The sequence below is a fragment of the Syngnathus acus genome, chromosome 5 (genome assembly GCF_901709675.1).
Source record: "Syngnathus acus chromosome 5, fSynAcu1.2, whole genome shotgun sequence".
Classification (NCBI taxonomy): domain Eukaryota; kingdom Metazoa; phylum Chordata; class Actinopteri; order Syngnathiformes; family Syngnathidae; genus Syngnathus; species Syngnathus acus.
Genome location: NC_051091.1, coordinates 10243074 through 10267445, shown reverse-complemented (window position 1 = coordinate 10267445; position 24372 = coordinate 10243074). Strand labels below are relative to the sequence as shown.

At 41.4% G+C, this 24372-nt stretch overlaps 1 protein-coding gene across 7 annotated transcripts in view; it reads right to left on the bottom strand.

Moving 5' to 3' along the window:
* Nucleotides 1–16403, bottom strand: part of atp2b2 (ATPase plasma membrane Ca2+ transporting 2) — a 49566-nt gene extending 33163 nt beyond the window's left edge. For 5 of the 7 annotated variants that reach the window (XM_037251337.1, XM_037251331.1, XM_037251334.1 and 2 more), the window contains exons 1-2: nucleotides 16253–16403; nucleotides 9707–10285 (exon numbers count right to left, since the gene is read on the bottom strand). In XM_037251337.1, coding sequence (XP_037107232.1) covers nucleotides 9707–9908 — 202 coding nt within the window. In that variant the 5' untranslated portion in view covers nucleotides 9909–10285; nucleotides 16253–16403. Of the gene's footprint in view, nucleotides 1–9706; nucleotides 10286–10444; nucleotides 10581–16252 lie in introns of those variants that run through there. The other 2 variants (XM_037251333.1, XM_037251332.1) reach the window with 2 other exon arrangements.
* Nucleotides 16404–24372: the final 7969 nt, after the last annotated feature.

The window sequence follows — 24372 nt, the reverse complement described above, 5'->3', positions numbered from 1 at the left end:
TCCATTCTCCCCCCCACCATAGACCCCTTCCAGTTTGCGTACCGAGCCAAACGGTCCTCTGAGGATGCCATCTGCTCTGCCCTCCACTCGGCCCTCACCCACCTGGAGAGAAGGGACTCGTACGTGAGATTGCTGTTTGTGGACTTCAGTTCTGCCTTCAACACCATTGTGCCACAACGACTCATCTGCAAACTCGACAAGCTGGGCCTCAGTACCTACCTCTGCAACTGGCTACTGGACTTCCTCTGTCAGAGGCCTCAGGTGGTACGTGTTGGCGACAAAATCTCCGCCAGCATCACGCTGAGCACGGGGGTCCCCCAAGGCTGCGTGCTCAGTCCGCTGCTCTTCACCCTGCTGACGCATGACTGCACTGCAACCTACAGCGACAACCGCATAGTAAAGTTTGCTGACGACACGACTCTGGTGGGTCTCTTCACCAAGAGCGACGAGACTCAGTACAGGTTGGAGGTTGACCTTCTGACCACGTAGTGCAGGGACAACAACCTCCTGCTGAGCGTCAACAAGACCAAGGAGATTGTTGTTGACTTCCGGAAGGGTCACGCCCAACACCTGCCGCTGACCATCGACGGTGCTGTGGTGGAGAAAGTGAGCAGCACCAGGTTCCTGGGGGTGCACATCAGTGAGGACCTCTCCTGGTCCACCAACACCGCATCACTGGCGAAGAAAGCTCAGCGCCGCCTGTACTTCCTGCGGAAACTCAGGCGAGCAAGTGCTCCTCCGGCCGTCATGACTACATTCTACCGTGGCACCATTGAGAGCGTCCTCTCCAGTTGTATCGCTGTTTGGGGTGGTAGCTGCACTGAATACAACATGAAGGCCCTGCAGCGCATAGTGAACACGGCTGGTAAGATTATTGGTGCTTCACTCCCCTCCCTGAAGGACATTTACACCTCCCATCTCACCCGCAAGGCGACCACGATTGTGAGTCACCCCGCTCACTCTTTGTTCGACCTTCTGCCCTCTGGGAAGGGGTACAGGAGCCTGCGCTCCCGCACCACCAGACTCACCAACAGCTTTATACTCCAGGCTGTTAGGATCCTGAACTCTCTCCCTCCTTCTGCGTAGCGTCCTGTACTTTTGCGCTATATTCTGACTGTCTGCTGTATGCACACTTGCTCCATTTTTGCTCCTCTTATTTATTATGTTATTTGTTTATTTATTATTTATCCATCACTCTTATTTATTAATTGTTTGTGCCTTCTTGTTTTTATTTTTTTGTGTTGTTTAATTGTATGTATATTGTGTACTATGTCTTGTCACCGTGGGACAGTGGGAACGTAATTTTGATTTCTTTGTGTGTCTTGGCATGTGAAGAAATTGACAATAAAGCAGACTTTGACTTTGACAAAATTATTATTATTAGTTAGTTGTAAGACAACAGTGGGATGAGTATGTCGGCTTCCCGGTCAGAAAAAAGACACACACGGGAGGTGCCAGGCTGTCCACTACCAGCATGCAACATTCATAAATGAAAGAGATGAAACAAGGAAGGAAGGAAGCGGACCACACCCAACACAACAGCAGGTCCAGCCACATGGAAATGCACAAACGACGATTGAAAGGATGGATGTATGGACGGACGGACGGATAGATGGATGGATGGATGGCGTGTTGTGCACAGCATGAGGCCAGATCCAAGTGATGTGTCATGACTTGAGTAGCAACACTTCACATGAAAGCTTACACGGAGCTGTGCACACACACCATTGAGCAGTCACATCTCACAGGCCTACATAACTGTGCAGACAAAAAAATAGGGTAAAAACAACAAAGGGCAAACACTCTATAGGGCGCACGGCTGAGGACTGCGCCATTTTTTTTATTCAGGAAATAAATGTGTAAATGTTTTCCTTTTTTTTTTTACTCTTTAGGGTAAGCTAGCAACTTTTAGATTTTTATTTATTAGGGTAAGTGAGCAACTTTTTGCTTTTGCCGGTCACCATATAATGATCAATTTATGACCTTTTTCTTTACAAGACTATCAGCAACAAAATTTGGAAGTTGTGGTTTTACGGGAAAAAAACAAAAACAAAACAAAAAAAAAACTGCAGGCAACATTTTTAATAGCCCAGGAGAACAATGCAGTGTTCAGAGCACTTTTAAACAGCTTTGCAACAAGCCAGATCAAATGAAGAAAATAGAACGTGTGTGTGTGTCCGCGTGTGCGTGTGCGTGTGCGTGGGCAGCTGTACAAGTGGGTGAGTTTAGCTGTCAGGCACTGTGCTCTATGAGTCTGACTCATGCGAGTGATAACGGAGTGGAGTGAGAGAACACAGCTCACAGCTCCCTCTTTCACATTCTCACATTCTCACATTCTCACATTCTCACATTCTCACATTCTCACATTCTCACATTCTCACACACACACACACACACACACACACACACACACACACACACACACACACACACACACACACACACACACACACACACACACACACACACACACACACACACACACACACACACACACACACACACACACACACACACACACACACACACACGCACACACTGTAATCTCACTTCACAATGTATCTGGGCATCAAGGTTAGGAGCAATTTTGTAAAGACGAAACAAAGTGTGTGAGAAGAACAAATGAAGTAGTCATACATCAAATTAGCCATCTTCTGACCCAAAATACACACACTCACACATACTCTTTTGTTACCATGACAATGATTCTTGAGATTTTTTTTTTTTTGTTCTGTTTTGAAATGCAGGAAAATGGGATTGTGTAACGTTATGCAAGAAAAACTATTACGAAACAAAAATCAAAAGCACTTTCAAAATTCATACATAAGGATTCATGCGGAGTTCGGATTTACCACATTTCCACAAATTGTGGTCTAAGATTTAAAATAGCGAATACTATTACAAGACAATATTGCAGTGTGTAGTCTTCTACGGAAATTTGTAATGAAAGTGCACACAGTACATAAATCAACAATCCTCGGGAGGAATGGAAAGTGAGAGTACTCTTGACAAAGCGGGAGTAAGGGTGTGTGACCTTCCTGTATCTCCCATCTAGATCTCTGGTTTCAGTCTCAGGATCAGATACACCCGCAACACAATAGGGGGGGGACAGTCCTTTATATCCAAAGTCGCAGAGAGAGTCATGAAATAATCATAACAGTTAAGCAAAAAGGACAACTGTCAGCTATTAAAATTGTATCAACCTGCTGGCATTTTTTTGTATGTATTAATGGTGACAACTCTTTCATTGTCTTTCGTACACACTGGGAATCGTCATGGTAACCAAAAGCCAAACTCATCATTAGTCCAGTACAAGAGCAACAAAGAAAATAAATAGTGTGTGGGTTCTACAATTCTTGCTATTGGAGTATTGTGATTGAAAAAAGCTATATTTTTAAAAGTATTTTTTGTCTTGTTTTATTTAAAGTATTTCTTTAATTAGGCTCATAAGTAGTAAAGCCATAAAGAAAATGGTAGCTTATTGAAATGTACTTGAAGTCCTTTCCAAAACAATTACAAATGATCCATCTGTCGCATAACTGTCCTGAAATAACACAGGTGAGTATTCCACACTCTTTTGTCCTTTCTGTCAGAAGAGAAACTGGAGCCACGTTAAGCTCTTCAAGGTGAGACATTCGTCACTGGTAAGACATTTGCTCAAGCTCTGATCTTTTGGTGTTACAGTGAACCCGCGAGAGCAGTCAAGAGTGTCTGCCGCCTAATGCCCAAAAGGGTAGGCTGCACTTTATCCGCAAGCCTAATGAGGACAAATGCTGTTTTCCACGCCAGTGCTGTATTGAGTGAAATAGGAAGTAGTAGTTTAACAGTGATTAACTGATTTCACAAATCCGGCAGTTCTGATAAAGCCACGGCTATTTTAGCATCTTTGCAATTTTTGTTTTTTTTGGGGGGGGCAGTCATGTTGCTTGACAGCCATGACAGTCTGATATTTTCACTGCCTCAAAGCAATGACCCCCCCCCCTGCTATGTATAAACATGGGGAAGGTTTCTGGCTCAAGATGAGAGAATTATATGCCCTTATTAAGCAAAGCAGAGCTGGATTTGCTCCCAGGTTTTTGCATCTTAAAAACATGTGTTGAAATGGAGAGAGTCCTGCTACCGCCCGACTGAGTGTTCGGATAAGAAAGCGAGAGGTCACCCCAGGAAAAGCGCTGACGCCAAGAGAAACGACCCGGTTATAGCCGGGGAGGGACTGTGCGTTTGCAGCTAACAGCATCACGTCTGTCAACTTGTCACACCGCCATCTTCCAAGTGGAGTATTCTTCGGGACATGAACTGAATGGAAATGTCCGATGGAATAGTAGAGGAAGAAGCACTTGGATAGGAAGATGAGGATGGCATCATAATTTAATCATTCAAATTGATAGTCGCTTATGATTCAATTTAGACCCGTTTTTTTTTTTTGTATGTACAGCTTCCAGCAATCTGATGGCAAGATCATGTATGATCATGTGTGATCATGTGATCAAAAAAATGTCTTTGAATTAGGGTCAACCGTCATTATTTGCTTATATCTCCTTGATCTTTTTGTTTCAAAGTTTGTTGCCTTGAAATTTCACCCATTTTTTTTTTTTTTAAATCCCACAAAATGGCGGCCTCTTGTCAAGTTGCTACTAAATGAGTTCAACCATCATGGCTCTTTGTACACAATATTGATAGTCTTCATAAAATATTAGCACGCTGATTTACAACTATTAATTCACACATTAACCCGCATGAAGCTATATTGTATCTGTTTTTATAGCGCATTTCGTATCTGTCCTTTGGGATACATCGTTCTCCATTTTGTCTGCCTCCAATTTTATTACCACTCTTTCTTACCTACAATGTAACCTTCTGAATGGCTACAGAAACAGGCGACACTGTCCTTGTTCCTGTACAAGACATCCCTTGTGGGACGGAGATTAAATAGACTTCATCAGACAGGAACGGATTTGGAGGGAGGGGGGTGTGATTAGTATGATCATCAGGGAAGAGAGAAGGCGAGGTTTGGAAATTAGCACCCATTAGACGCTGGGGATTTGATTTGAAGAAATGGTGGGTGATCTGGCGCCACTAAGTCAAACGTTTTGTCCACAATGTCAGCTACGATAATCTTCAACTTCCCAAAAAGAAACGGGACGTGCAGAAGCAAAATAGATGTTTGGAGCTGATGAGTGCAATAACGTGTCACACTGACCTTAAAAAAGGACAAACGGATCCAAATTTAGATCATTCTGACACTGATAAATGCAAAGATCTTGAGTCACATTCCTACAAAAACTTTGTAAGCATTTGGGAAAGATTTTGCCCTAACAGTTGACTGTCGGATTATTTTAATGAAACCTGACTTTTCCTTATTTATATACTTTTTGTCTACATTCTCTGCCATCCATCCTCAACCTCGTTTTCAGATTGTATGAAAAAAGGATGCAAATTGCCACATAATAATTCACTCATGATCAATAGTGTCAGGGTGTGCAGGGGCATAGGGATCATATGACGATAAGGAACGCAAGTGGGCTGTTTTCACCAAAGCCTTCTCCCGGGAAGAAAGAAGGATGTAGCCGGCCACCGGTGAAAGAAACGCAAGGTCATGACCCTTTGGGGTTTGTGCCAAACACAATTGGCTTCCGTCCAGCATGTGTCCCCCCGCATTGCTACACTGCCTCATCACCTTTAAAAAAAAAAAACTGATTTAACCTTTAAAAGGACGTGCTACTTTTCTAGCCTTGTTAACCAGCGAGCAAAGGAAGGAGAAATGATAAAGGTTACAGATGTAGAGCAGGTATATTTAGGCTACGCTTTGCAGCGGCCCGCTGGGACAGGCGACCGACCAGCAAATGGAAATAGAAATGGGAGCAGAGGCGCGAAAAAGACAGATAAAAATAAAAAGGAGCAGAGGAGAAAAGGCAGGTTGAAGGTGTAATGAGAAGTTTATAGCGTCCAGATTAATATCAGAAACTATATTGTCTTCATTTTCTAGCACAGTGTACTGTATGTGGATTTTAACTCCTGCTGTTTTCGGACATCTCACTTACACCACACATGGAAAATAGTTGTGAGTAGCTGATTCATATTTGTAGGTCAAGTCAAGGCTTGTTCTCACTTCATCAAAGATTCAACCTGATAGACTGAGGCGATGCGGCCTTCGAGAGTTGAATGTGTAGCGTCAGCAAAGTAAGCTCCCTTTCCTGTTCCGTGAGTAACCAAGAGTCGCATCTATAGCATCCTGTCGGAATATCTGTGAAAGTGAGCTGTAAATTCACTGACATCCCATCTGGCCCTAGCATGACTGATTCACCTGCTGTTCGCCTGAGGGGAACACTAGCTTCTTCACCTCGTATTCACCTATACGACAACGCATGCTGTGGGCAAACGCTTCCCGCCTCCGCATTGTCATGTCAAACACATACAATCAATATGTGCGATGGATTCAAAAATAGAAAAAAATATTGGGGGGGAACTTGAAGAAAATACTTTTAGTTTGTAAATGAGCATCAAGAGGAGCCTGTTATAATCAAGTTTTAGTATAAGGGTCACTTGAAAAATGATTTCTTAATTAAGGTCACTTTGATAAAATATTAACATTAAATAAATGGAATCGTCGAAAAGCTGTGATAGCATTTTCAAACCTGCAAGGCCATCGCGTTTGCGGTGCATGACGCGACAGGATTCTCTTTAAATGTGATTATCCTTAATTTGTATCACAATGGAAAGATTAATTTGATCGTAATTAGCCTTTTTGCTGTGAAATAAAAAAAAACTACAACAACAATTAAGAGCCTAACAATGGAAACAAATTTTCCCACGAGTGCTTGTTGATTAAATATATACTTACAATTAGTTCTATATAATATGGCAGGTTAAAAAAAGCACCAAATTAAAATTATTCTTTTTTTAAATTTATTTCTAAAATGATTAATGCCTCATTTGTCTGACAATAAATAAACTAATTTAATTAGATTATGACCGGAATACTGAGTTTTGCTCTACTGGAAGATCCCTCACTTTTCTTCCCAAAGGTGAGCTGGAATGAATGATCCCCATAGGTGGCTAACCACGACGCTTATGAGAAGATGTATAGAAAATTCATGGATTAAAAAAAAAATACTTACTACTGCGAGAAAGCAGATTAATAAATAACCAGTCGCTGAAGAACTCGAGTGAAACTGGAATTTCAATTGGAGCGACCCTTATGCATACATGCTGCATAATGGATTCTAGCTATCCGTGGGTATCATGTGAAAGGGCCAGTCGAGGCAGCAGGGGCTGCAAGAGGTCAGCCGTCCTCGACGGCCTCTACGCGCGCGCAAAGCAATACCCTCGCAGCTAATTAGCGTGATCGTATTTCTCCCGTAACATGTGTTCTGCGACTCAGCCACACAGAACGGACCGATACGGCGTAAACACGCATCACCTGGGATCGCTAATGCAAATGACAGCGGAATAATGCATTCTATCAATTAATGATTCTCACTGAGAGAACAGAGCCACAAACCAAATCCAAGACAAAGTCATTATCTGAGGACAACGTGGCACAAAAGAAATAAGCGTTGCTGGACAGCTAATTAATCTCACAAGTCTACACTAAATCTTGCAGTTCATCAGACGTTTTGAGCAATTGAAACAATTGTGTTGCTCGAAACGATTTTTAAAATAGAGCATGGACATGCATCAAAAACTCTCAACTTCCACGAACAACCCCGGCGATATTTAGCTCCTCCTCCGTGACAAGCGTTTGAAATGCATGATTGAGAAGTCCTATTTAGACGGCAGCCATTTTGTGGCAATTCAGAAAGAGCACAAAACACATAAATGCTTCAAATAAGTTGCACTGGGGGTTTATGACAATTTTTATGTGGGGGACGTAACCCGAATTTGTAAGTTAAATTAGCTTTGTGACCTATGTAAACACAATAGTAAAAAAAAATTACAAGAATAATCATGAATATAAAACTGTTGAATGGAAAACAGTATCTACGGTGGTATTCTCACACCAGGATTTAAGACAAGTGATCTGAGAGATATGTAAAACCTCATTAATATTTACTAAATTCCTTCTTGTATTTATTTCATTTGGTGCGGGTCCACGGGCATTTAATTCTCCGCCGCTGTTTAGAACGCTAATAAAATGGACGCTGGTGAGAAATTATGTGTCACTTAAGCTAATTTTATCGCACTTTGCAAAACAGTTTCATTTTCAAATATCGCTCGCCACACTGCGGGCATCGCATCGCACCGCGAATCCTGTCTGAGTCATTCACCGCACTTGTTATGCAACTCTGTGTGTAATCTTGTTTATTAAGACCATCCTGCAACAAGCAGGTGCCTTGAAGGCTGACTTTAGAAGAAGGCACTGTTGAGAGGAGCATTTTAAAAATGTGTGCTTAAATGACTCCAGGAGTGCCAAGCCAGAGTGATAATTAATACAGTAAATATATGATGAAGAATGGGGGCTGGAACCATACACACAGCAACATTCTACAAATGTGTGTACTAATATTAAAGCTGGCACATTAGTGTCATGTCGTTAATCAACTATTTACGGAGAACAAGCCCACCCAGATATAGCGAAAAAAATAATAATTGCTATTTAATCAGTGGTGCCTTGAGATATGAGTCTGAATTGTTTCAGCAACTACACTCTTAATGTAAAACACTAATAACTCCAAATGTTTCCATTGACATTATTTGAAACGCCATTACGTCTGCTCTAGCCACATTTTTTATACAACCATAAAGCAATAACAAATAAAATATAAAGAACAAAACATTTTTGGGCACATTTTCCACTTCAATTCAATGGACATTGTGCTGTTCCTTCTGGTGTGTGCACCTTTGCCACCTGGGGGCAGTATTGCACAGACAGGAAGAAGAGTTTCACTACTAGCTCAGTAAGCTGAAGTAATAATAATAGTATTTTTTTTTAAATAAATGTTGAAGACTATATGCCTGTGAGTATTGTTTTACAGTCTGTCGACGGTACATACGTCGCACTGTATTTTGTGTACAAAGAACCAATGCTATGCATCAATTGCTTAATGACTCCCAAGGCGGAGCCTAATATAAACCTAACCACACAACAAAAACGATTACGCTCATTGTATATTTAAATACAAGAAACATCGCAGACACTCCATGTAAATTCACATCACGCTGTCAGGCTAATAGTCAGGCTAATAGAAAATTAGCAAATTACAAACATTCACACACAAATAGTGTCGTGACAAAGACAAATAATATAGCCTATATTCTTCATAATGTGTGAAAATAAGTTACATTAATAAAGATCAATTGCAAATTTCTTTTTTTTTTATCTTAATTTAAGTGTCCAGGGCACGACACCACCCCCTAATAGGCCAAGATAAAGCAGGAAAAATACATTTAAGGTTACATAAAGCCATCTTATCTTAAAATTTGCCATTGAGTAGTGTAATTACAGCATTAAGTCCAGTTGAGGAGGATACGTCTGACATGGAAGGCGGCAGGTGGGAGTGACGCATGACAGTCCTATGCATACTTAGCAGGTAACCTGGCTAAAGAGCTACATTTTAAAAGGGATTTGCTCCATTGTGAGGATGTTCCTACAAGCACTTCTTCCAAGACTCCATCCCAATGGGATAGTGTCATGGATACATCAGTACCAGATAGCCCGCATGCACAAGAACAGGAGAGTGTGTGAGTGTGATGATGTGGGACTCACCTTCCGTGGGTGAGGTTTGCAGTCGTTTGCACAGTCCCTCAACTCCCCCATAGTCTTCCTGAAGCTTGACCACCGCCTCGGTGCCGCGAAGCTCCATGAGCGAGCGCAGCTCCATGAGCGAGCAGCCGAAGCCCGCCGCGTGGTTGGCGCCCTCATTTCTTTGGTTCTTGGCATAGAAGTCACTATTGGACATGTCTCCCATGATGCCAGCCGGTCAGTTATTGCTAATAGCGATGGGATCAGTCTCCAAAGTGGGATTCAAGTAGAGAAAAATAAATAAGCGAGAGTGCCACTTGTGGAGATATTAAAAAGGAGGGCAAAATCCAATTATTGGAGCATCTGTTTCAGCAGAAGAAGAGGGAAGAGGAGGTTGGAGGGAGAGGGGCGACGAAGCACAGACTGGGGAGCATCCAGGTGAGCGTCGGACGGCCCCTGTGGTCAGGTCCTGAGAAGGTCGCGAGGCTTGGGGGGTGCGGGGGCTCAGGCTCACCACGGCTGCAGTCCAGACCCGCTCCATGCGTGGCTTCCCATTTCTGCGATACGGCGGCCGCTTCTACATGGTGGTCCTCTGCATCACTACTGGAGAGACGGAGGGACAGAGGAGGAGGAGGTTAGTTTCCAGAGGACAGAGCGTGAAGGACGGCGCGGGAACGTCGCGCAGTGGTACAACCACAGCCCGCCACTGCGGTAACTCCGCCGCTTCTGTGTTGATCTAGCGCCGCTAACGGAGCTGCTAACCTCATTCTGAGGACAACCAGAGAGAGGCGGGGAGAGAAAGAGAGCGCGACGGGTGAGAGGACGAGGATGAGGAGAGAGAAGAGGATGCTCCTCTCAGATGCGGAGAAAGAGGAGAGGAGGTGTGTGCGCGGGGGCGGTAGGCCGGGAGCTGCTCTGACGACAAAATGGAAGAGGTGGCACGCAGCGTCGCACTGGCGCCGGGGAGGGTGGGCTGACATGGAGTGTGTGTGTGTGTGTGGGGGGGGGGGGGGGTGCTTGGGCATCACTTGTCTCATCGAGGTCCGTTTCATCGGACGCTGTCACTTCAAGACGACAAGAAAAGATACTTTGGACAGTTGTACTCACGATTAGGCAGTCATTCACGTATAGTTGTCACTGCTGATCATTTTGTTTATTCTATTGCAAACTGATTTTTGCTTTGTATCAGAAAAAAAAGGTCATTCTTCAAAACTGTGTCATTGGTTGAAATATGTATGAATGATATTTGTTGAGAATTGGTACTCGTACTGATATCAATATATAAAAAAAAGATATTCTGCACTTTATATTGGGCAACAATTTGCAGAAATAACACCCTCGTGTGGGAACTGACCAGTGACCAGTAATATAAATTTGTGGGGGGAAAAAAATTGTGGGATAGGCTTTTTTGGCCCGACGCCAGTGATAGTAAAGTATTTATGATTCATCACAACATACTCTGCTGCTTCCATTTTGCTTGGTCACATTGGAAGAAAAGAATCCTCATGGGCACAGAATAATAATCCAAATAATTATCTTGCATTAGTCTTGTTTGTGTTGTCTTGCTTTACAGTTACTCCACTTAGTACTGCTTCACTCCCTTAATCTTTTTTTCTCCAAACTTTCCAACGGTACTGGCCAAGTAGACGTCGGACGTACTGTGCGCACGCCAAGGCGGGCATCTGTGTCGGCCAGATCCTCTAAATGAAAGCAAACAAATGATCTCCCAGGAACGAGTGTGTGAGTGTGTGTGTAGACATAATCAAGCACCAAGCTGAGGAGTGAAACTACATCACTCGCCTACAAAGAAATGACATCATCCACAGGAGCAGACAGATCCCCTAACTCTACCATAGCCATTGAACCCAGATGTTTGTCTTTGAAGAGAACCAGACGGTACCGTATAAAACAGAATTCTAAATGGAAAAGATGGAATTTCTCTTTGGTATCACAAGAATCCTGGTTATTCAGAAAGAACAACCTTTGTAATCTGACACAGGCTTGCTCATCACAATTACAATCTAAAGGTATAAATTGATATTTGCAAGTTTCAACCAATCTTCAGGCTAATTTTAACCGACATGATTCATTACTTGTGACTGTAACACTCTACCAGTCTACAAATTAGAATTAATTTTCATTTCAAACATGTGCAAAGAGTTTTTGGTTTCCAAACAAGAACCCGACTGATGTTAACTGATAACAGAACTAAGAAGTGCAATGTGTCTAAAATAGGGCAAAAAATGATGAATTGAACAACTATTAGTCTCTCTTATCTCTGTCCTTATACCTCGTATTGTAATAGTAATATTGTCAATACATTCATTCACTGATATACACGTTACTCACCAGGCATCGCATGCCTTTTAAAGCCATACACCTTCAAAGTTACAGATACTACAGTATGGAACATGGGGATGGTGTCCCCAAGCGGACAAGAATAATATCGGCACCTCACATGCACATTTATTATTGTGATATTGATGTTTACTGTTTGCCGGTTCAACACTTAATAAATTTGATCATTGTGGGCCAGAAATCATCTTTACATGTTTGAGTCTAGAATTGAATTTGAGTCTTACATAAGTGATCTAAAAACTACAGCGCCCCCTTGTGAGACTCCTTGAAGAGTCCCACACCCCTCCAACCTCCCACTGTGTCTCCTTTCACTCACTTTTTGCACTCATGACCTGACAGTGACTAATTACTTACACAAGCCCACGCTGCAGGACAAAATGCCAACCATGTGAATACTGTAATTAAAAAGTGAAAGTCTAATTGGACTTTATGGAGGTGGACACCATATGGGTTGTGAGCTTGAATTTGAGCCTTTAACACCTGATCAAACATAAAATATGCAAGTGACGGGTAATAAGCAAGAAACTTTTTGACTACAAGCACTAACCATGAAAGCAAGTTCTTACATTGACACGCTTTCTCAAAATGTCCTTGAGCACAGTGCTGAGATTTGAGCTGTGCCCACTGCAGCACTAGCAGCAGCAGCAGCAGCAGCAGAGCATTGGCACACAGCGCCCCCTGCCTCTAAGGAAAAGCACTGCAAGAGAATCCCCTGAAGGATGATTGACTCACAAGCTACCACAACATTAGGTAAGGTCACCCAAATATTATTATGTCCTCTCAGTATGATGTAGTGGGGTGCAGCACACCAATATAAACTACAACCACAGTAATAAACACAGAGTAATCCTGTTTATAATTGTAACAAATAGTCTGCCATCCAACCTTTAGGAAAAATAGGGAAATGTAAATAATGGATTGTCATTTAGTACAGCAAGCACAAAATTGTAAATATTATTAATGACTTAGGGATAGAAAAAAAAAACATAGCTAATATGTATATATTGGTAATGAATTAATTAAATGATTGGGAGACTAACAACTGAAATCAAATTTCATAATCATTGACCTATTTACACAGTACTTTAAAAAAGACATAAATTAAGCAATTCATTAAATAAATATTGACTCACTACCTAAATAAAAACCTTCAGATGATGTGTAATGAGTAATATTTTTTTTTATCTTTAATATTCAAATTTGGCTAGGTTTAACTGAAAACTAGGACAACGGGCATCAGGCCTAAAGAGGAGGATTGGAAAGAGAAAGGGACGTTGGTCTATCTTTGAATTCAGCTGTCTACAGGGAGATAAGGCGGAATGGAAATGGTTGGCTAGTAGAGCAGGTCTATCGTGCTGCTAATAGAACAAAAGAAAAGGATCAGGAGAGTCGCTGCTCGCCATTTTAAATGCATTTATAGTGTCCTTGTCAATATTTTGCAAACTTTAAAAAGGGACGGAAGGAGGGATGGAAATTTCACACATAACCTGTCCTGTTCCCTTTTGACCTTTCGTCAGTGTTGGAATGCTAATTTGTGAAAAGTGTAAGCGGACCTTCCCCAAGAATTAAAGGAATTAAATTAAAGGTCTTGGTAAGTTGAATGATTTCATTCTATTTAGAGCTCAATGGTGTTGCTGAAATGATTGCCATGGGCGACCATCTAATAATTGCACCAGTGGTGTCTGAAATGCTGGCCAATCTCAGTATGGGCAAAACCAAAAGCAGACTGAAACTGATCCAACCTGTGACATTTGTAGGCATGAGTGGATGACGAGAAGGAACAAAAGCCCTTCCCAAAACTATTGCCATTAATTTTGAGCATTATAGATGTCTTGTTAAGAAGGCAGAATTGAGAGGGGGAGATGCACTTTAAGAGCACAGTGGTGCTTCTATAAAAATCGACATTGGCCTGAAATGCTGGCCAGTGGCAGTACAGATGGGAGAACTTAAGGAGGACAGCACAATGCTCCAAATACATTTAGGACACCTTGCCGATGTAAAATGAAGGCTACAATTAGCCTCTTCATCATGCTTCTTGTACTGAGACGTTACGCTCACATTTTTCATCTTTTTTCCTAATTAGCCACTGAGTAAACTGCGGCTAATGTGCTCACACTCGGACTGCAGTCAATAACGTGACATTTGAAGTTGCGAAGCGAGCACCCGCGTGTTCCAAACAGTCAATGTGCAGAGCAGATTGTGGCTATTAGTTGTACATGATGTTCCAGCCACACAAGCAGCCATTGACTTGACTGATGATTTTAAAACTCTTATAGTACAAAGTTATTTAAAACTACTATATGACATCATGAAAATAAAACCAATTCATGATCCCAGTGTCAAGTGTGTGCCTTCAATCGACAAACAGAAAATAGTACTATTTGGCACTAAAGGAAGGAACCGAAATCAAAATGGTCCATACAACAGGAACAGACAGTGTGGTCAAGTTTAGTACGGTTGAAGGATGCCAAGATAGTTTAGAGACCCATCTATTACGATATCTTTCATAAAGTAAGGGTCTTCACCACTAGGTCCCCACAACGTCACTTGTGCTTAAAAGCACATCTTGGTAATATGAATGCATGGTACAATTTATTCATGGTCAACAGTTGTGAATAAGACCAAAACCTGGACCAATTTTAGATGCACTTTTGTTTAGGTAACAGCCACAGAGAGTATATGCATTATTCTAAGAATGACCTTGTAAATAAAAGTGTACCAGTGAGCCATTTTCCTGGTGAACAAAGAAGCCCATTCCACTTGAGCAGGGTTTTGAAAGTAAGAGCATCATCAATCCAGATACCAAGACACTTGTACAGATGAACCATCTCAATTCCATTTCTCTCAAGAGTGAACACTGCGGGTAGTACTTGCAGACCCTCCCTGGAGTTTCAAAACATTAATTTAGTTTTGTCAGCATTGGGGACTAGTTTTAGCGGCAGAAGTGTGTGATGCACTTCAATGAAACATTCCTGCAGAGATTCAATAGTATTAGCAGGAGATGAGCCAAAGCAGTAAATGATTGTGTCATCGGCATATTAGCAACATGCACATTTGATCCCAACTCATAAATGAATAGGAAAGCTCCTAATATAGAACCTTGAGGCACTCCCTTTTGGATGCTCACGATTCCAGCAATACATTGGATTCTGTCACTAAAATGATTAACGAACTAGGAAACCACATGACCTCACAGGCCAAAACTGATAAGCCTACACCAGTTGACGGATCAATCAAAAGTGCAACGGGTATATTATTGATCACTTTTATAACAGCAGGGTTAGTGCTGTGCTTTTTTTCTGAAGCCTGATTGCAGTTTTGAGCGAAGCTCATTTGAGTCTAGAAGGTCTCTTTTAGAGTTGAACTCAGATGAGATATTCAAGAATTTTTTTGGCAAGAAGCATAAATTGGATATTGGCCTGTCAGTAGTGAAAACTGTTGGATCAAGTCTTTTTCAGGGAGGTTTTGAAAACTAGCAACCAACCAAAGACCAACCAAATTTTCCACGATTGTAGGACATTTTTGGAATTATTCAGTACAGTTGTGGAGGGAATCAAAATATCTGAGCCATACTGTTCCAACCAACCAATACCAATAACAATGGTAAACCTGTTCTAACTAGTCTACAAGTGACCATTTTTGGACATTCTTCTGCTGGGGGTGCCAACCATTGTGGTACCTGTTTGAGCCAACATGGAATAGTCCAGAAATGACTCAACCGCATTGGAGCATGCATTTTGCATCCTCCTTTGGTAATAAGATGTTTGGAAAAAATATAGCAATATTGAAGAGTATAAAAATGGACATTGAAGCCAACTCTGCAAAAAAATGGTGAGCAGTAAAGGGACTTGATGGCGGCGACGCATTAGTATGGTTGAGGTCATTCAGCCATCCCCGCTTTCCAATAGCGGCTATAATAAATCCCTACGGGAATCTCGCTTGTATTAACAGTGATCTTCGGGTACGTTGACATATCTGCCAAAGCAGTCGCCGCGGGCAGTCGAACCGGCGACAAGTCGGCCGTTTATTGTACACGCTCCCCGGTTGCGCACCATCAATGAGGTAGCGGTCCCTACTAATATTAACGGATGGCAAAAAGCAGGAGTCAGCTACAAAGATGTGCAGTGAACATACATAACAGGGATGATAAAACACATCATTCCATGACTAATTTTGCATCTCAATCCACACAATATGACAAAAATCACTTACATGACATCAAGATTACAGTCACCCGCAGTCCTACAATCCACCTGCGAGCGCACCAGCACATGCGGCTGCGACGGTGTCGGCGGCGGCGGACTAACCACCGCAGCAATGTGCTGAATGTGTGTGAGTGTGTGTGAATGTGAGTGTAGGTGTGTGAGTGTGTGTGTGTGAGTGTGTGTGTGAGTGTGTGAGGAGACTGAGACTGTGAGCAGCTCTCTCTCTCTCACTGTGCTGCCGCCTCAGCTGGGGCCATCTCACTGCACAGCCTGTACCATGTCGGCAGGCAGCGGGGGTGCTGTGTGTGTGTGTGTGTGTGTCTGCGACAAGGCGTTTTTTTTTTTGTTCCTTAAAAATACATTCCACCTGACGATGGGATGAGATGGTGGGAAGGCAAAAAAGGGCAAAGAGGTCAGACTCTAATGAGGGTAGAGTCCATTTCAGTCCCTCCAGGTTGAAGCCACTGACTTGGGACTCATTGCATTATTATGCTCCAGTTGAAAAGGTCAAGTGCCAAAAACTGGAAATGTGCTATCAGTAAAGAAGTCACCCTCCAAGACATGTCCAGGGCTCTGATATAATTGTTGGAAACGTCAAGAAAGGCATGCTGTGGAAATAATGGAGGAGAACATGGATCTTCTGTGTTTGGAGATTGAGGGCACCCAGCAGTAAAGTAGAGACTGTGGAGCATAATAGGGCAATTAGGGATACACTGGTGTGTTGTCTGCGCTTGTACTTGGAAAATACTTTGATGCGACACCACAAGTACCACCTTTGCAGTCTAACATAACCTGGCAAGAGGAGCAAGAGCCACATCAGCCGTGAGAAGATACTTTACGTTAAACACGGATGACACCAAGTTGTCAAAGTCACTGAAGATTTTTCGTTGCGGGAACAAAGCAGCCAAATGTTACGATACAAAACCCATTGAATGCTAACTTACGACAATCCCCGATATTTCAGAAATCCACCATCTAACATTTTCAGTAAGTTTTGTAAAGTTGTCACACAGAGAAGCAATAGTTGACTCAGTCGGAGAGTACTCCGAGTGAGATTCAAGCAGAGCGTTAGTTTTACAGAACAGCTGTTAAGACTATTTAACTTGGACATTACAGGAAAAGACCTAAAGAGTGAGAGCAAGAGAGAGGGAAGGAGAGCAGTGATGGGGATCAGACACAGGCTTTGAATATCAATGCAGCGCAGTCTGAAAGATTCCAGAACTGCAGTGCACCAAAAAGCTGCGAGGAAGAGCAGGAGAGGACACGCAGCCTAGCGCTGCAGGTACCACCAGGTGCGGGTGGTCCGGGCATCTGCAGTATGTTAGACAGGCCATAGCCTTCGCTTGCCACTTCATTAAGTATACCTGCATCAAATCCATGACCAGAGCTGCATGAAAAATGTATAACAGCCTCAAAGTAGCATTTATTTTTACCTGTGTGTCTTTTTATTCTTGACTCCTATCAATAATGGAAGCTTGCCGGCCAAGGTACATCTGTTACACTTTCTGCACAGCTTTAAGACGATGCCGATAGTCGTATCTTTTATTGATGAAGTTGTCTGTTTCTTTTCAGAATCGTTTTCAAAGATGATACATGTCTAAAGGGATAGTGCGCTTATTTAGCCATTTTCAGCAGTAAAAAATTCATTCATTTCCTAAGTTCGTTATTTTTCATGTACATTTAATAACAAACACATTTTGTCACTTCCTGTCGACTGAAATTGACATCATATGTGCTGAGAACCCAGGTAACCCAACAATGGGTTTGGTCATGTGACATTAGCAAGCTGAGCCGTAATTGGTTGTTGCCTGAACCCTCATCAAATAATGATATAAAAAAAAGTTGTAATATAAATAATAAAAAAATAAAAAATAATAAGAAATAAAGGTAATTGTTTTCAATGTGGATGTCTTATTGTAGTTTCTATACCATGTATGTATTTCGCAAACACAACACTCAAGTTTAGAATCCATTTTCCCTGTTAAGTGCTGTGTTTATCTTGTGGATAAATCTCCAACACTGATCACTACTAGCTACCGGCCAATAACCATTAGCCTTATTAATTGCTCAAGCCTCAAACCATTTCCTAAGTGCTGTAGTAAAATAAAACCGCTTCTGTCTGCGTCTGACTATGCAAGTGCACGTGTGACGTTAATGAGATGGCTCCCAGCAGTATAACCTTCCACTTAAAATGATTAATTAATTCATATGTTCCTCACACTATTTGGGGGTGGGGGGACAGGTCATGGAGAACCCCAAAGACAGCCCAGTGGCATCAGAATGGGAAACAGACAGGAAAGGCAGGAAAACATTGAGGCTCAGTACATACAATAAAAATGTATCCAATAAAATGAAAAATATGATCATATCAGATTTTGTTCGATTCTCTACTACTTTCTTTCAAAGCCTGTCTGCCTCCAAAATATCTTCTGCAATTGCACTGGATGAAATGAATAGGATGTGAGAACCCATTGGTATAAACTATATTCTTTGTGAATATTTTTCTTTCTGTGTTCTTTACATCTCTTACCACCCCACAAATTCACAAAGTATTTAATGCTAACTGAATATCAACCCCTTGTCTTGTCCCTCAAGAAAACTATTCGCTCCAGAAGAATCCTCAATGACTCGTCATTTGGAAAAGAGACAAAGGAAAGGAAAGTTAGCTGACACAATATTGGCAGAGGGAATTGCCTGTTTTTCCAGAGGAAGATCTTTTAAGCAAATAGAAAGAGTACATCCACAAAGAAAGAGTGTAGTTACTTAATGAGATGTAAAGCAAGTTGTGATGTGCTCAAACGCAAGTTATCACACTGCAGCATCCAAAGCACATCGTCTAAATCACAAATCAGAAAGCCACAGGGTGCCAATAAATTTAGATAAAATTAAAAGTCAACTTCCAAGATGACTGCAGCAGAGACAAATCATCTTTTGGGCTGGTCGTATTGAAATCTACTGTGAAATATATTGAGCAATTAAATAAAGAGGAGGACTGGATAATGATGTACATTATTCCCAAAAGCATCTTAAATTTTTATTTGATTGCCATGTCAGTACCAGTGGGGTCATATTGATGGCTAGCAACGATCGACGATAACATCTTCCTGCAGACTAAGACTAATGCTAAAACTAATAATAAAACTCAACTAACACGAAACAACTCTAAAATAAATAAATAAATAAATGAAGAAAGAAAGAAGGAAAGAAAAATAAATTAATAAATAATTCTGACAAACTTTCTCTAAAAACGATTTAAAACTTAGTGAATTTAAAAAAGAAAATATCAAAACAAAACACCAACTGTTATGAAAAATCCAAAGCTATAATAACCCTGGTAAAAGGCAATAACATTTTACACTGCGTCATAACAGCTGGCTTTACCTGGCAGCTCATGACCGACTGACATTTTTACCAATTTTAATGAGCAATTTGATGACTCGATGTTAACATTTATATGGTTCCCATACTCATGTCGCCACTCTTGCTTCGCAGAAAAGAGTGCAGCATTTTAGAGTGCGCGCCGTCAGGCAGCAAAATTGCCCCCCCTCTCCGAAAAAAAATAAAATAATAGCAGCCACACGTTCAAGCGTAAAATGTCATCTCCATTACTCGTGGCGCAAACAATGTGACATTTACACACCAAGTCGTTGCCATGTTTGTGGCACTACTTTCACAGGGTGGGAGGTATCAAGTCAGTTCGATTCGCAAGTGTTTGGAAATGCATTGCGGGTCACAATTACAATGACATGTCATGTCAAATGATATCCTAAAAAGGTTCATGTTGACATTTTAGCAATACAGCAAATGCACAATATGTCTCCTTCAAGTTTATATATATTTAGTGCATTGACTAGGAAAAAGTTCAGGGAGCTCATCCTTCCATATCTCATTGCACTGCACTTGTGCTGAAAGATTTTTTTTGTTCTTGAAAAAGTTCCTGTTGCTATGCAACTGATTTGCCTGGCACCGAGAAACGTTAGCTCGCACAGGCGACATGGAGTGCTACACATGAGCGTGCTGTAAGCAGCACAGACTAATTCTGTACTTGTTCAAAGAGATTGGACTATTAAAAGTTCAACGACAAACTGTGCATAACCTGAGCTCATATTTTTTGCAGTGCTGCAAAAAAAAAGTCCTTCAGTAGTTCAATGTGTTACTTAGTGCTCGATTTTTAAATCCAGCCAATTTACATCTATTATGTGTAATATCAAACGCTGTGATGTCAGAATTAAGCAGAAGACAGAGAAACACAGGTCCTAATCCTGAGTGACATTTTTAGGGGAATAATAAGAGAAGAGCCCCGGTCGTCTAAAGTTATGACATTATCGTACATTTTTATTCAAAAAGGGTCAATTCAGTAGAGGATGTCGCCAGATTAAAGACAGAAGCAGGAACATGTGACCACAATGGCCCAATTGGAAAATGTCTAGCGAGTTTACGGTCATAATTAGGGCCCACCAATTTAATCAGTGGATATTAACTGTTTCAAATTCAGCAAAAATTGAAATTGCTTTTTTCTTATGCATTAATATATTGCAATATTAGGACTCTTTCTGTTGTAAAGTTCAATTAAAACAGAACAATTGAGTTTTGTAAAACAGTCAAATACTCTGCCTGTAATTCACATCTTTGTTGTTGTAAGCATTACGGTAGCAAAAAAGTGTATTGTTTATTAAAAACTTTATCCATCATATATTTAATTAATCAATCTGCCGATTTCAATATCAACCAAAAAAAAACATCCATATTGTGCAGGCCCAAGATAAAATTCAGGTCCCTCTAACCTGCTTCAAAGATGCATAAAATGGATTAAGTAGTGGAGAAAATACAACTATAGTGCTGCCCCGTTTTCTTCTGGTTTGCTCCATCCCTCCTGATATGAACATTTGCATATACCAACAAGCAGCCGAGAGAAAAAAAAACTTGCTTGCTCACAAGCCTGCTACTGCAGAGATTTAGCTCATGCATCTCTCTCTCTCCCTCTTTACTCCTCTCTCACGGTCACACCAAGGGCATCGTCTCCCTCGGAACAACACACTAGCTCATCACAGGAGGAGGAGGATGAATTAACGATTTCTCATGGCGATGATCACACGTGAAAGGCAAACAGGAGGCTAATGTTAAAAAAAAAAAAAAAAAAAAAAGCACACACAAAGGGAATTAAGAAAAGGAAGGACAGGGGAGAAAGGGGAGCCGCGTTAAAATGAAGTTACGTAGATGTTAATGTGCCTGCTGGTGATAATGACGGAGGTGATGAGGATGAAGAGGAGAACGAGGAGGACGCACTGCAGCAAAGTGAGGGAGGTGACAAGGTGGGGGGTGAATATATGAGCGGGTGGACCCAGGCAGAAGATAGCGAGAGGTGGTAGATGAAGCCAAGACAAGACCAGAAGAATAAGCATAGAGCAACTTATTTAGAAGTGGAGAAAGCTCTTGTTGACCCTGAGCGAGGGTCTTAATAAGTGTTGGTGGGCCAGATTCCAAGCACTCATTAGTATCGCTTCGTGTGCTAACTTTCCGACGAGCCCACCCATGTGAAAAAACAAACTGTTCCAACTCATGCTAAAAATTCATAAGCTAACTTTTTCATACCACAAAAGGATGCAACATGTGATCTAATTATAGCCAGATCATAACTACAGAATATATTGGCATCACTAATCCATGTAATCAATCTATTATTGTAAATACATATTTCTTATGCAACTCAAGTCTGTCGTTACCAAAACAGCGCAGTCCGTAAAATATTCACTCAGGGTCCCGTGGCGTGACACTTTAGAGGCCGACCTCACGAAAACCAACGTTGGTCGTTGTTTCACACCTCGACGAGCTAATATCTGCCTGCTCCCACAAACGCTAGATTTATTTTTAACACTTACGCCATATGCTGCATACGGACGGCCCAAAGGCATTTTGGAATTATTGTGAGGCGTAATCACGTGTTTATCATATGGCTCTCTGACACATGACTCATGATTGACTTGCCTTCAAACAATAATACGTTGTGTTTTACACTTTGGATGAGAGCAGCTAACTCACATACTTTTAACAGAAGCTGTTAAAATTGATTTATTATAATAAATTAGTTTTGCTCCCGTAACAGTGAATAAATCATTGAAACAAACATTTTTTACCAAATTGTGTAAAATTCAAAAAGCAAATGTGCATTGTGGAGTAAATGTGGCAATAACAGAATAGTTTTCCGTTTTCTCTTACTGTTATCCATTTATTGCTATCTACCACAGATTTCATAAATACTGCAGGGAAGTAGAAGTAGATACGTTACCCAAACATTTCTGTGTAAATGCAATTAGGGGAACATTGTTTACTACATGGAGATGTGCATATATATTCATCAGTGTTATATCAACAAGTGATCAGAGGTTAAAGTTCAGCTATGTTATCAGCTATGTTACCTAACCGTGAAAAGAAGTCTATTCCAAGCCACCGCCCATAAGCAAATAGATCTTTGATAGTTCGCTTGAGGATTTAGCTAACCACGCCCAACTTCTTTACGCGACAGTGGAGGATGCGCCACCATGAAGAAAAGAAGTCCCCTTGGGGCTGTGTCAAGCCGCATATATTATCTGAAGACCAAATGACGGTCAACTTAATCTCAGGGTCACAACACCAATGTAATGTAAAATTAAATACAGCTCATGAATGAATTGGAATATATTGTGTGCTGTGATTGGCTGACAACCAGTCCAGGGTCTTCTCCACCTCTCATTTGATGTGCACACAGTAAACGGTGGTCAACTTCTTTTCCCACCCGGCATGGCCGCTTTTATGGCGCTGAATAATACGGCCATACAAATGACACGGCCAATGGGCTGCTAGCATTTTAGCAGCTCGAGAGTGCAGCACAAAGTGCGGTTAGCTGCAGGCTAACTTTTACATCTTTAAATAGAAGTCACGCTTACAGGCACACGAGAAAACGTCTGCACTCTGCACGCCTGTGTTTATCCCACTTTTTACACATGCTGACTTACTGTATTAACGTTACGCAATACACACCATAGAAGGCTATTGAGATTATGAAATATGAAATATTCAGATGAAACTTAATACAGCTTGTATGAAAAACCTATGAGAAAGTGTGAAAATGTTCAAATGTTTTGACACTGAGAAAAATGTCACAAGATATCACTTTACTCGGCTTCATTTGCAACGTTACTTTCAAAACCTTTTTTTGTGGGGGGGTTTCTGTATGTGGCCTTCACTGGAAAAGGTTTGTACATCCAAGTACTGGATTCGCCTGCACTAGTTCAAACAGGTTACTTCTGTGAAAGTTTGCCCCCTTGAGCTTGTTGTCAAAGTCAGGAATTCAGTTACTTTTTGAATGTTAGTTACCACACACCTCAGGCCAAGCGTTAGAATATCACACCAAAGAAGACGCATATATGACATAGAAACAAAAATGGGACAGCCATCAAAGAAAGTCTGCATTCATTTTTCACTGTAGTGGAAAATAAAATAGATCCATTTAGTTCTGCGCCAATTTCACTTATATTTAGTTGGAATGTGTTTTTTTAATGTCTTTAGAAATAAAAATTAAATTACATTGTTTATATATATTATCATTAGAGATTGCACTGTTATGACCTGCTGAGAGTCATTTTATGTGACCATCTTTTTTTTTTTTCAGCTGCTTTCATTAACAGCGGCTAATTAACAAAGAATGAACTGAGTCAACTCGCATACAAAGCACTATTTTGGGATCATTCTGCAGGTCAGGCAGCGTAGAGTTAGTCCACCTAGAGCGGACGCCTTGTCAGGAGCAGCATTGGTTTCGGCTGCGATCGAGCTAACGGGCCAACGGCGCGGTGCAGCGGGTGCATGGGGGTCGTTGATTGTATCTTTAATGGCTGCTGTGTGGACGCAGCATTAGCATGGTAAAGTTATTTGCTCTCAGGGGCAATTTCCACTGACTGAACACCATTTTTCCGTTCACTCCTTCAAACGTACACTAAGAAAATGGCAGGTCCTTTCATTCTTTACTAATAAAAGGGGTGAGTGCTGATTTCATTTTAGCGTACCAAGTGGTGACAGCACCTTGCGAGCATATAAAGCAAAAAGTTGAAGTATATTTCGAATTTTAACCCCAAGAACTTTTATAAAAACATT